This window comes from Labrus mixtus, chromosome 13 (assembly GCF_963584025.1).
Source record: "Labrus mixtus chromosome 13, fLabMix1.1, whole genome shotgun sequence".
NCBI lineage: Eukaryota > Metazoa > Chordata > Actinopteri > Labriformes > Labridae > Labrus > Labrus mixtus.
The window spans coordinates 3880084-3893275 of record NC_083624.1 but is presented as its reverse complement, the minus strand read 5'-3'; the positions used below and the strand labels follow the sequence as shown (position 1 = coordinate 3893275).

General features: G+C 39.4%; 1 protein-coding gene across 2 annotated transcripts; it reads right to left on the bottom strand.

Annotated features, from left to right (window-relative positions):
* Window positions 1–10689: 10689 nt before the first annotated feature.
* si:ch211-184m13.4 (uncharacterized protein LOC798560 homolog) lies at window positions 10690–12937 on the bottom strand. Of its 2 annotated transcripts, XM_061054636.1 has the most exons (4): window positions 12857–12937; window positions 12385–12738; window positions 11024–11538; window positions 10690–10944 (listed from the first exon to the last, which is right to left on the bottom strand). In XM_061054636.1, the coding sequence occupies exons 2-4, from the start codon at window positions 12731–12733 to the stop codon at window positions 10780–10782; spliced, it is 1029 nt and encodes a 342-aa protein (XP_060910619.1). In that variant the 5' UTR covers window positions 12734–12738; window positions 12857–12937; the 3' UTR covers window positions 10690–10779. The 2 variants fall into 2 exon arrangements, with proteins under 2 accessions (XP_060910619.1, XP_060910618.1); XM_061054635.1 differs by lacking the exon at window positions 12857–12937 and having other exon boundaries at window positions 12385–12745.
* Between the last annotated feature and the right edge of the window lie 255 nt (window positions 12938–13192).

Here is a 13192-nt window from a genome sequence, read left to right as displayed (position 1 = left end):
CAAACAAACACACGGTCACTATGGTTTAAGGTGTTGGAGAGGCACAGTGATGAAACTCACATTGGCTTTGTAGGGAAAGATCAGAGACCCTTTCAAATTCAAGATGTGGTTCACCCTTGATATATTACAAGGACATAAATTAAAGAAGATTATCTACAACGACAAAGCTAAAATCATCTTAAATGAAAATAACTCGTAATAATATAATTATTCCCTGAAGCAATTTTTTTTAATGATTTACAAAAAATGAATTAGAACCCAGGTCTGCTTTTGCACAAGATCGCCAATAGCCTAGTGGTTGTGTCGCGCAGCCCATGTGCAGAGGCTATGGTCCTCGCCGCAGCAACTGTGGGTTTGAATCCTACCTCGGCTCTTTGCTACATTACATCCCGTACTCTCTCCTCCCAACATTTCCTGTCTCTCTTCAGCTGTCCTATCCAATAAAGGCAAAAATGGCCCCAAAAAACAACTTTTTTTCGGCGTCTTTAAAAAATAATTCTATCTCCGTTTTTACATTGTCTCCTAAAGAAATCAAAGCGATTCAAGCCCACTGATCTTTCTTATTATAAACATGATTTATATTTAATACGATTAAACTATCTAAATGAAAGTACATGGATTAAATCAGTCAGTACCAAACAAGGCAACAAAAAAAAAATAATAATTGAGAGACTGTTTTCTGTTCATTTCAATTGTTACATAAGTTGAACTGTGCAAAAAAACAGCTGCATGAACTTTCAATCAGGTGCTGCTGCTGAGCTCTAACTTCAGATACTCTGCGGTTTTCACAGCTTTGAATCACTCCCGCTCTTTTGGGCACATCTTTCACCTCAGTTACACCTCTTGATATGGGTGCATGCACTTTGATGCCACAGTATGTATTGGTGTGTTTTCAATGAATTCACTTGTTTTCATGAGAAAAAAGTTGTACCCTATTAAACAGAGAAATATCAAAACTTGTGCTCTTCCGTTCCAGTTGTCATCAAGATAAAACAACAACTTCTGCGATATCTGTTAAAAGAATCATAATCAGTTTTTTCTTTATTGACCACTACCCTCCTTTGTTCAAAACAAGTCCGGCAGTGAGGCAGAGGAAGCAGTTAAACTTCCTCGTGGCCTTGCCATGTGGACCTGACTCACCAGGCTTCAGACGGTCAGATCACACCCAGCGCTGACAGACGACAGGCATGGTAGTCTGCCATTTCTATTCATAGAAAACAATGGGGCTGAACACAAGAGAAAACTCCCCCACAGCACCTTTACACTCCATCACTTGGTTTTTAAGTTGTTAGACTTAAAAACCCCGTTAGGGCCCTCGGGTCATCAAGTGCAGGTCTGTTAGTTGTACTAAGAAGGAGATCAAAGTCTGGAGAGGGGGCTTTTGGTTAATATGGTCCTTCTCTTTGGGACAGACTACCTGCTGACATGAGGTCCACCACAACTACACTGTCTCTAGTTTTAAAGCTAACCTCACACAACCTATCTATTCTCAGAAGCATACAAATATGTGTGTGTGCGACCACGTGCGTGTGTGTGTCTGTGTAAATGTTATCCCTTGTGTCATTGGTTGTATGTGCAGTGTATTGTTTTTTGGTTTGATTGCTATGTGGTGTCTCTGATGCACATTGGGCGCGTGTTTTATTGATTTAACTGTTGCCTCTTGTATTCCTGTTTTTGTATCCTCAATTGTAAAGCACAGAAAACAATTCTGCAGTAAAAGAGAAACAGGCAGATTTAGTTTCACTGCTCCTGATACTAATCAGTTTGTTGGTACATCCTGTGTACAATAAAGGAAGCCACCAATGAGAAACTTCAAAAAGGAAATGCTCTTGAGTCGAATCTGTTGAAATATTCTATTAACTGCCTGGAATCAACGGTGTGAGCGTATCGCGGACGTCAACTGATGCTCTCATTAACACGTGGCTTATGTTGCGTCCATAGGAGCAGAGAAGATGAAAAAGTGTCCGCTTCAGACGTGTTGGAGGATAAACAGTACATCCCACACGTACACTGCTGTTTCACAGATAGATGGATGGATAGATACTTTATTAATCCCTCGCAAGTTCAGTTATATGATTCAATAAATCTTCCAACCATCTGGGGCGGCTGTGGCTCGGTTGGTAGAGTCATCGCCTCTCAACCGGAAGGTCAAGGGTTCAATCTCCAGCACCTGCAGCCACAAGACACCTAACTTGGTCTGCAGTGTATGCATGTGTATGAATTGGATTAGTTAATACTGATAGACACTTAGCGACACATAGAAGTCTCTGCCATCAGTGTGTGAATGTGTAGGTGTGACATGAGGTGTGAAATTGCTTTGAGTACTCAGAAGATGCGCCATACCAGCTCAAGCCCATTTACCATTCACCCCCATTTTGATCACTGTGTGTCACTTACGTCTGCAGGGAATACATCTGAGAAATACCTATAGAATATTTTAAATTTCAGGCTCTCCTTTCTTCCCTGAAAAACAAGAATTATTATTTTTTTTTAACTTTTTGGGACTTCAGGGCCTCCGTACCTTTCTAAGAAAAAAAAAGAAGGAACGAAAAAAAACCCTCTCATGATCAAACAGAGTATTTTTTTAAAAATTGAAAACGAAAGAAGAGAGAACAAGAACTTTTTAGCCATATTCCATAAATGCAGTTTGTTTCTTACTATATTTTCACTCTACAGTACCACATAACAAATATGTGTTGTTTGCCACAAGCTGCTATAAGTGTCAAAGTGTGACAGTGGGCCTCTCAACATGTGGTTGAGATAAGATTGCAACAGTTTTAACAGGAAACTGCCTGTTGTTCTTTCATCATCAGAAAAAAAAAAGAAACTCTTGGTTTGGTGACAAAGTTTACATCAAACCTCCATCTGATACGTCTTCACTTCTCGTCTTTGTGTTTGATATGATTATTTATTAATAAAAATAATACTTTATTTGTACAGCGCTCAAAGCACTTAAAAAAAAAAAAGCCAATACGGAACAGTTGATACAAAGTATTACAGACCATAACACAGTAATGAAACAAAACCAGAGAATCTATAAAAAGCAAGTATAAAATAAATAATTAATAATCTAAACTTTATTTAACCAGGTAATTAACCCATTGAGCTCAAGCTCTCTCTCACAACCTGACCTAGTGGGCAGCAGCAGCACATGTCATAATTAAAATGACATGATTAAGAAACGGTTCACAAACAATATGTTTAGAGCAACAACAGTTAAAAATGTGCAAATTGGTTGCAAGATAAAGTGTAGAATTTGTGATCACATATTACAATTTAAAATACACATCAGGAGCTGTCCAATGGTGTCACATTTTTGGGTCATCTAAGATCGAGCCAAAGACTTCCTGCAAAATAAAATGAATCGCTCTTTCCCCGAGCTCAGTCCAGACAAGAGGAACAGACAGCTTCACAACATCACGCGTTTCATTTCATTACGTCATTTCTTTGACCTCATAGTCGTAACTTAAGTACGGACCAAAAACACTCCCTTACTTTCAAATGTGGGAGAGTGCCGAGATGCTCGTTTCCATGGCGATCAGTTTTTTTTCTCTTAAGAACTGTACTGTATAAAATGTACCATAATCTGTCTCTAACATGACATTTCTTATCGCCTTGTTTGATTCTTATCTCCTTTCTGTTTTTTTTTTACCTTTTCATTTACATGTTTACTTTATCTTTGATTAGCTTTTCTGTTTCCTACAGGTAAGAAATGAGTCAAAGGAATTTTGGGCCAACCACATTTGTGTACCACAGGGCCCTGTTATTGCATTGTGTAGGTGTGAGATAATGTCTCAGTTTTCCATATCTGTGAGGTTATCAAATCATAGATAGTTCCTAATGATTAATCCCACAACAATTTCAGTTGTTAGAATACCACAGGTTCAAAAAGGTGTTTTTTTATAGTTCAAGAAAAAGGATTTAGCTCAAAGATTACATTAAGACTTGTTTTGTAACATTATGTCACAACATTGCTGCGATGTCTCAACTGATCTGTAAGAAAGACATTCAAAAGATTGCAGACTTAGGATGAAGCGTGGGTGTTCTGTGCATACAAATTAACTATATTCAAATGTTATAATTCCATCAGGTAGCTTGACTTGAGCAAACATGATATACAGACAACTCTCTCAAAATGTAGTGGTTTGAAAAAAGTATTTTTCTGCCAGTTTGCCTCACTTGACACACTGAGGTCAAACAACACTTGCACTATGTAGATTAATTAGAGTAACATATTATACCTGTACTCTTGTTGTTTCTTGTACAGTAGTAGTACTACAGTCTATAGAAACAATAGGACAGTGTACAGGTCTATGTTGATCTTCATACTACAGGTGTTGTTTTTGACCTCTTAAAGGCTTTATATGCATTTTTTTTCATCCAGCAGATGTCGCCCTTGAGCACCAGCATGAAACCAAAACAACTCGCGCTGCATTGTTGTTGTGATCTTTATTCTGCTCGTATCTTCACACTGCATGTAAATTTACCTGAAATGAGCGTGATCTAGAAACACAGTTAAGCAGTGAGTACAGTATGTTATTCTTCTTTTCTCTAGTCCCTCAATTAAACAACTTTTATACACGAGGGGAGGAGTCAGCCGGCCGTCCTGGCGATGTAAACAAACTGAAGATAGGACTCTGAAAACTCTGAAAGCATCACAGACAGTGGGACTCGGGTGTTACACCCATTGTAGACAGTCATGACTCACAGAGTTATTTTCAGAGGAGATACTTGATTTCTATTATATTTAAGTGTGAAAAATCACATATAAAGACTTTAAAGCCTTTCACTCTTCATGCACCTTGATAGTTGGTGAAGTTGACTTAAAGACAGGGAAATGTACAAACAACACACATGTACTCAACAGTTCAGTGGGTATTTTTTTTTTACTTTACATACATCAACAGAACATGCCTGCCTAATGTCCAGAGTTAAACTGTTTAATAATGTTTGAGCATAGAATGAAAAAGCCCGCTCAGCAACTGTCTTCTTTTTGACCTATAGGGAAATCTCAAAAGACCAGTCCCCTGGTTTCAACTGGTCTGTCCAATACGATGGTGCACTGCCATTTACCATTATAAGTTACATGTTAAATTATAAGTTAGCAGCACCTTAAAGCATGCTCTAACCTGAACGGGAAGCCAATGAAGAAAGGCCAGCACTGGAGTGATATGATCATGTTTAAATGCTCCAGTCAGAACACGAGCTGCTGCATTCTGAACCATCTGCGGACCCGAAAAAACTCTTCTTTGGCAAACCTGACGGAAGGAAATTTTAATAATCTAACCAGAGTAGACAAAGGCATGACTGAGGACCTCAGGGTTAAAGACAGGATTGGCCTAAACATGACGAGATGAAAGAAGGTTAGTCATATACAAATCAAACGAAAGTCAACAAAGAGCACCACAGGATTCTTAACTCTGTCTCTGCAATTGATAACACAGTCATCCAGAAACAATAAAATGATCATAGTGATGACTCAGTCTTGGCTGCCCCATAACCATCATTTCTGTCTTAGCTGAGTTAAACGCACAGTAGGTAAATTCCGTTGCCAGGGAGATCTCTCTCTCTCTTGATCAAAACAATAACAAAAGATGACATCGCGGTTGGCAAGGAATCTTTGGCGCGATTCTCTCTGCTACTCCACCCCCACCCCCGATGAAAACCAACTCCGAGCTGACCATAGTCGAGACGAACTTTGGAAACATACCTAACGAAGAGAATATGTTAACCGACGCTTCACCGACGATGAATCCAAGTATAATCTTCATGAAGTTTTTTTCACAGCAGCACATTCAGCAACAGTACGACAGCTCTCAGTAGCGGTTCACGCTTCATTACGTTGCAGTCTTGATGTAACATCTGGTGTTTCCACAGCAACGATAAACATGTCATGTCTGTCGTGGCGGTTGCTGCGGCAAGACACGTCCCGTTACAACTATAAAATAACCGATTTCTCTGGCTTTGATAACTGTTTGAAATATTTGAGGTAATGTTAGCACTCAACAAAAAATATGACAAATGTTTAGTTATTTAAAAACATTTTTTTTTTTTAGATATTTTATTGTGAAAATTCAACACTTGTATCTTTAAGTATAGCAAGAAATGTGTTGATAACCAGCTGACAGTAGCTGGTAGGGGTGCAGAAATGCAAAATGTTCTCTAATCGATTACTCTTCCCATTGTTAAAGCGAGTACTCGAGTAATCGTTTTGTAGTTCTTTTTTTTTCTGTGATTCTTTTCCCCCACGGGAGGCCCCGCCCCCCAACTATGACGCGATGCCGACTGTATCTATTGATTAATTTGAATCTTTGGGATTTTAATAATTGTTAGTAATAGGCCTTTGTATTAACATTCAAATATGAAATTTCTTACTTCACCAGACAGCAAACCTCAAATAAAAATTCACACAGACGTGTTATGACCGTTTTAACACTTTTATTATAATTAAGAGCAGTGAGCGTGGCGAGCGGCCGTGCAGACATCAGTGCGTACTCATCACACGTTGAAGCTGTTTGGACTGCAACATTCTGTTAACAAAGACTCCAGTCTGCAGTGTAGAGCACACTTTACTCTGCTAAATGAAGTTACAATAGAACAGGTGAACTGTTTCATCTTTCTCCTCTGTAATGACACACTCGCTCAATCTCGCTCCTCCGTCCGCTATGAGCTCTGTCTCCCTATAAGGTTGTTCCGTTTTGTAGTTATTAAAAGATTTTAAAATAATCATCTAAAACTCCAAAATACAGGAAAACATCTCGTTATGCTGCTCTGTCCTGGATGATCAAACGTCATTGGTTTAGCGGAGTAAAGCGGTAATCGCAAAGTGAAAGTCCTTCTTTTTCTGTGGACTAAAAAGACAATTTGAACTGAACTTTCGTAGATCATATGGCATATTTAGTTTGTTTGGGACTTTTTGTTCATTGTGAATTCATAGGGGGGTTAATTAAAGGGATATTTTTGTTAGGGTAGCAGCGTATGGATCAACAACGGACGCGTTTCAGCACAAAGCCTTTATCAGCGCTTTGTTTGTCATCTATTTTCTTTTTGCGCTCGTGCTCCTTTTTTCTGTTTTGAATTAGGCCTATCCAATAACCCACAATGCAACATAAAGAAACATTTACAATAATGTGGACTACAAAACGATTATCGATTACATTTTTTTTGTAACCGATTATTATTTAATGCACCCCTAGTAGCTAGACAGGCCTCAAGCTTAGCTGTATCAGATCCACTTCCCAAGACTGCCCCAAGACGGTCCCATAAAGTTTTTCATATACGATGAAATGTATCCCATAGACAAGGATTTAGGATTCAACACTTAACTTGTGCTGTCAGCCACACTTCTGATGGATCTGTTTCATTTCTTTAAACTTACCAATGTTTGTAGGAGTGCAGGAGCAGGCATGGAAAAAGACTCCATAAAGGAACAAAAGCTTAAATATTTTTGTAAGAATCTTATCAATAAGATTTTTTCAGGTCTTTACATTCATACCCAGTCAGTCATTTTCATCCTGCCTGCCCTGTGCCTTTTGAATACAGTTCATTAGTTGTTGGTATATGTGCAGCTGACTTTTCTCAAAGGAACCTGCAAATATTACCCCATATCATGATGCATATATACAGCTGCAGATGATCCCATCCACACAAACCCAGTTAGACATCTCATCATTCTACTCCAGGCAGACAGCAGTGGTATGTTGCACCTCATGCAGAGGGAAACAATAACTCAATAATGTTACTTTTCGTGAAGTCAGAGGTCATCTTGCTGGCACACAGTGACTTGTTTTGAGTATTGGCAGCACACTGCCTCCCTCTACTGGACAACAATGAAATGCAACAAAGCGCCTCATACTTTCTTTGTTGTGTTGATCTTCATGAGGCAGACAGATCCTTCAGCAATAAAAGATAGTTAGCTTAATACATGCTATTTAGAATGACATATACATGATGCAGTCCATCCTGCTTCAAAAGTAAATATATTTCATTTATCATATTATAGTTTATTTCTTTAGTGGTTTTGGTTTTCTACTTTGGCAAGAAAAGTCAAACAAAAAAAGTCAGGTGAAAAAGATTTTACTCTGAAACTCGTGAGGTTGTAAAGAATAGTAAGATGGCTTTGGCATTTAACGCATAGACCAACACACAGCAGAAATAAAAGAGTGGATTACATAAGAAGAAGAAGAAGAAGAAGAAGAAGAAGAAGCCACAAACTGACAGGGTGAGGAAGTGTAAATGTGGCAATCTTTCACGCAAGGACGAATCAACAACAAAGTTGACTCATACCAAGAGGCAAGGAAAGTTTCCACGAGAATCTGAAACATCTGTCTGAAATACACGGGGCTGTGCTAACACTCCTGATGATGGTTCTACAAAGACCGCTGGTTGTTACTCGCACAATACTGAGGAAAAAAAAGGAGACTGTGACTGTTGAGGTTGTGGCACCTACATTTTGGAACTGAGAGCTGTGAACTCTGTGGACACTTTAAAAAAAAGCAGCTAAAGACTCGTCTGTTCAGCCTTGCCTTTTTTTTTTATCTATCTGTATTTGAATTTATGTGACTGTTTGTAATGTCTATGCTCAATCTTTTATTGTGAATCACTTTGTGACGTCTGTCCTTGAAATAAATAAACTACTGACTTACTTACTTACTTATTTTGGAAGTAAATAAGTCAGTAGTATTAAGTGCTGGGAAGATGTTATCAAATGCAAAAACATCTGCCTGGTCGACAAAATTCAGCATAACACTGCTCCTCCTCCTTTGAACTCATTCACAATCCAACATAACAGTCAGATCACTAGAAGCACCACACGAGGTGACCTTCTAATTCCATTTAGGAAGAGCACATTTGGCCAGCTATCATTTTCTGTTAGAGCAATACAAAACTGGAATTCACTGCCCACCACTATCAAAGATACACATAGATACTCCACCTTTACAACACACCTTAAAACATGGCTGTCTGACAACTATAACTGCACACGTTAAGCCCTGTCAGATGGGATATGTGTGTTTGATGTGACATTGTGTCATTGCTGCTGCCGCTGCTGTCTGCCTCCATGTTATGTCTTGTATGTGCTTTCAATGTGGCCTCTATGATTATTCTCTTCCCTTGTCGCCCCAGTATTGTCTTTATTGCATGAACTGCTTTGATTGTGCTTCGTTTGTGCCTGCTCCGATTGTGTGTGATATGTTGTATGTCTATTTTCCTTTTGCTTAGGCATGTTGTAATTACAAATGTAATGGATTTTATTGTATTTTAATTTAGGTTGCCTACTGACAACTGGCCGGGGACTACAGCTGGAAATTAGCCGTAAAGGCTAAAGCTGCTTCTTTTACTGTACAGTAAATTAAAGGGGACTTTCCACCAAACGATAAACAAATAAACTAAACTAAACTACTTACTATAATCATCAATCATTTTACATCTTCAAGCAGACAACTCCATCACTTACTCCTCAGCCTTTTCAGATTATCCTATTGACTTTTCTACTTGAGATAAACTTTAATATTGCATCTTTGCAACACACTGCTTATGCTAAAGAAAAATACATGTATTAAGAAAGTGTAAGCCCAGTTGAAGGGCAATCTCCTTTAAACCAGATCTTATATTAAAAACCCTTACTGTAAATAGTGAGAAATCATTTCAGGGTAATTGTCTCACTTAACAAATTGCATCACCACTTACCGTCAACCATTAATGTTGTCATAAAATGTGCTCTCGGTTGTTGACCCTGACGTCGGGGATGAGTGATTCAGTGTATTGTGTTTGTTTGTGTTTTCTGTCATGACCACAAAAAAAAAAATTGCTCACATTACTTTCATTGAGGAGAAAACATAGAGTAGGTTTAATGTGACTGTTTAAGAATACATTGAGATCTGGGACTCTGCACTATAAACAGGCACCGTGCACCTGCTTGAATCTGTAAGACGCCCACACACAGCTCTAGATGTGGGACCCGGCAGGAACGAGGCTTGGGAGGGGGAGCAGGAAAGGTGGGTGAGGAAGTGGTGAATGTATTTAGCTACACACAGAACTCAGATGTGGGTGTAAAGAGCTATGACATGTTTCCTTCTTTTGGCACATCCAAAGTTCATATTTAATAAAGAACGCTGTAATCCGTTGACAATAGCAATAATGTTTTTCAACATAAGCGAACACACGTTACAGAGTTTCATTCATACTCTTTGTATTAAAACGATGACCCATTTCGTTATATCTGCAGACATCACACAAAGGAAGTGAAAGTTGCTGTTGTATGGCGTAAATTTACGATTTTGAAAAAAAGAGTAGCTTATTCATCTTGGTTGAGAAATTTTCTTTGTACCACACACCCACACAAAACCATGAAAAGGGCCCGTTAGTAAACAAATGTTGTTGAACAAAATTTCCGTTCTTATCGATAGGAGACAGAAATGCTAAAAAAGGGGAAACTACAAATGAAAGGGCAATAAAAAAAAACAGGAAGTAGAATCAGAGGCAATAAGATATTTCATCTGAGAGACACATATGGTACATTTTATACAGAAGTGTAAAAAAACAAACAAACACCATCACTTTGGAAATGAGCAAATCTGCCCTCTCCTGCATTTGAACAGTCATGTGTACAAGCACAACAAGTCAAAATATCTAAATGAATGACTTCAAGGGCATTTCCAAAACAAGCATCAACATGAGAAATTACACCAGGCCTTTTTTTTAGTTTAATAAGAGTAAACTAGATCTGCTCTGGGATGCTGGTCGTACTTTTTTTTTGCAGAACAGCTGTGGTTTCTTTCAGGTGTTACTGCTGCTGTTCTCAGCAGTCACTTTGGAGGGAGCACCCGAAGTATACAGATAGTCCTTGAACAGACTCAACACCCGCTTCTTGTAGGTCTTTATGGCAAAGAAGTAGATGACTGGGTCCAAGCAGCAGTTGAAGTTCATTAGTGAGACTGTAATCTGAGGGAAGAAGATCGATTATGAGCAAATAATTGTTGGGGAATGTTTGAAAAGCCAATGAAAAAAGCTCTGTTCCTACCTGTAAAGACACCTTAAAGGACCTCAGTTCCTCACAGGTTGGCATGTGGTGTATCTTTCGGGTCATAAACTGCATAACATTGAGGTGGTAAGGGCTGAAGCACATGATGAAGGTGAGGAGGATGAGGAGAATGATGGTGTTGGCCCTGTGATTCCTCCTTGGTCGACATGTCACAGAGTTCTGCTTGGCTGCGGATCTCAGCTTCAGGTTGATCTTGACGTAGCAGCCGATGATGATGACGAGCGGACAGCAGAAGGAGAGGGTACAGGCCAGGAGGAGGAGATACGGGGTGAAGCGGGATCCCTCGAAGTTGAAGTACTCCATGCAGGTTTGTCTGTCGTTGTGCTTGTGCAGCATGCTGCGGAACATGAGAGGAGCTATCTGCAGGAATACCAGAGCCCAGACCAGGCAGCAGACCCTGCGGACCACCTTCACGCTCCGCAAACACTGCAGCCGGTGTGGATGTACCATGGCCAAGTACCTGTCCAGACTGATACAGGTCATGAAGCCAATGCCTGGTGGAAGCATAATGAACATGTTATCATTTCCAAATCATCAAGAAAGGGAGATTGTTAGGTGGCTGAACAGTACAAAATGAGACGCTGTAGGCACCCCCTCTGTCATTTATGGACATTGTCCTAAAGCTTATTGTTTTGACATTGTGAAGAAGTCAGGGGACAATAAAGGAAGAGTGTTAAAGTCTGATAATCTGCAGTCAGGGTCAGGAATGATGGGTTCAAAAAAGGCTTCAATTTCCCCCTTAAAAAATGAGAAATGTTGACTCTTTTTAATAAGTTGTCTACTTTAAGCTAAATTAGATCCAGTAGTGTACATATACAAAAGTAGTACGTTAATATGTACAGCTGTGGCTCAGTGGTAGAGTCAGCCGTCTCTCAGAAGGAGAGTCGGGGGTTTGATCCCCAGCTCCTTCACCCAAGGCAAAGTGCCCTTAGGCAAGACACTGAACCCATAATTCCTCCCACTGCTACGGCCCTGCTACACCGTAGCAGTCACTACCATCGTGTGTGAATGTGCTGTGAATGGGTGAATGTGACTTGTTGTGTAAAAGCAGCTTTAAGTGGTCAGAAGACTAGAAAAGTGCTTTACAAACACAAGCAAACTAACTTATTCCCCATGAAAACTACAACAATCTTTTTCTTCATGTAGATTTGGTGCCTATTAATAAATAAACTGATTGTTTTTCTAGTTAACCACATATTAAAGAATCTTGTGCCACCAAAAGATGTTAAATGTGAATCATTTGTTACGCTGTAAATTAAAAATCTAATGGTATTAGATCGTATCATTTCTTGGCCAGTAAAGATTTAGGAGAGTATCGTCTGCATACGTGTTTATATTACCTGCATATGTGTTTGCAAAGAAGAGAAGTGTGGTCAGTCTGCAGAGAAGGTCACCAAAGGGCCAGTCAAAATGGCGGATGTAGTAAGTGATTCTTCCTGGAAGGGCCAGTGTGAACAGAGCATCAGACAGTGCCAGATTGACCAGATAGACGGAGGTGGAGTTGAACTTCTGCTTCCTCTGGAATATCACATAGAGGACCAAGCTGTTGCCGCACGCACTGATGATGAAAACCACCGAGTAGAAAATGGGGAAGAGGACCACAGCAGCTCGTTGGTACACGAAAACATCACAGCTGCTCTGGTTTGGAGAGTTTTCAGCTGAGTCCAGGGTGGTGTTTTCAACAGCCATTATACCTGTCATTTTGAGGAAAAAGGTCATATGGTAAACCATTAACGAAAGGAACAAGGGACAACAGGAGGAACAAGAAACCACAGAGCTATTGATGAAGTTGACATTTGTGTCAGTACTTACATAAACAGACAAGGTCCTCAAATATATCTAATGTGAATACTCCAGAGTCTGCTGGTTGTGGTTGTACATTGAGCTGTGACACTTAGAATACCTCTGAAAAAGTTGTATGCAGAGTTGAAATCCCACCTCTCCTTTTTGACATCATTGTTTGATGCATGGTGCGCTAGAAGTCTGTTTTAGAGGTTTCATGTACAGAACACAATAATTTGTCACCCTGTTGATTTGGAATAGTTTATAATAAGTATAGATTTTATGAAAATGTGAGAAATTCAGTTTAGAGATTCATAAAACAGAATCATGTCTTATTTTAATGTCACTCTGCCGTTGTGTTGTTCT

Excerpts from the sequence above, each read along its gene's own strand:
- si:ch211-184m13.4 (XM_061054635.1), bottom strand. The coding sequence starts at position 12,745 with ATGACAGGTATAATGGCTGTTGAAAACACCACCCTGGACTCAGCTGAA. Across the intron at positions 11,539-12,384 it reads CTTTGCAAACACATATGCAG|GCATTGGCTTCATGACCTGT; the intron begins GTAATATAAACA and ends TGCTTCCACCAG. Across the intron at positions 10,945-11,023 it reads CCTTTAAGGTGTCTTTACAG|ATTACAGTCTCACTAATGAA; the intron begins GTAGGAACAGAG and ends TTCTTCCCTCAG.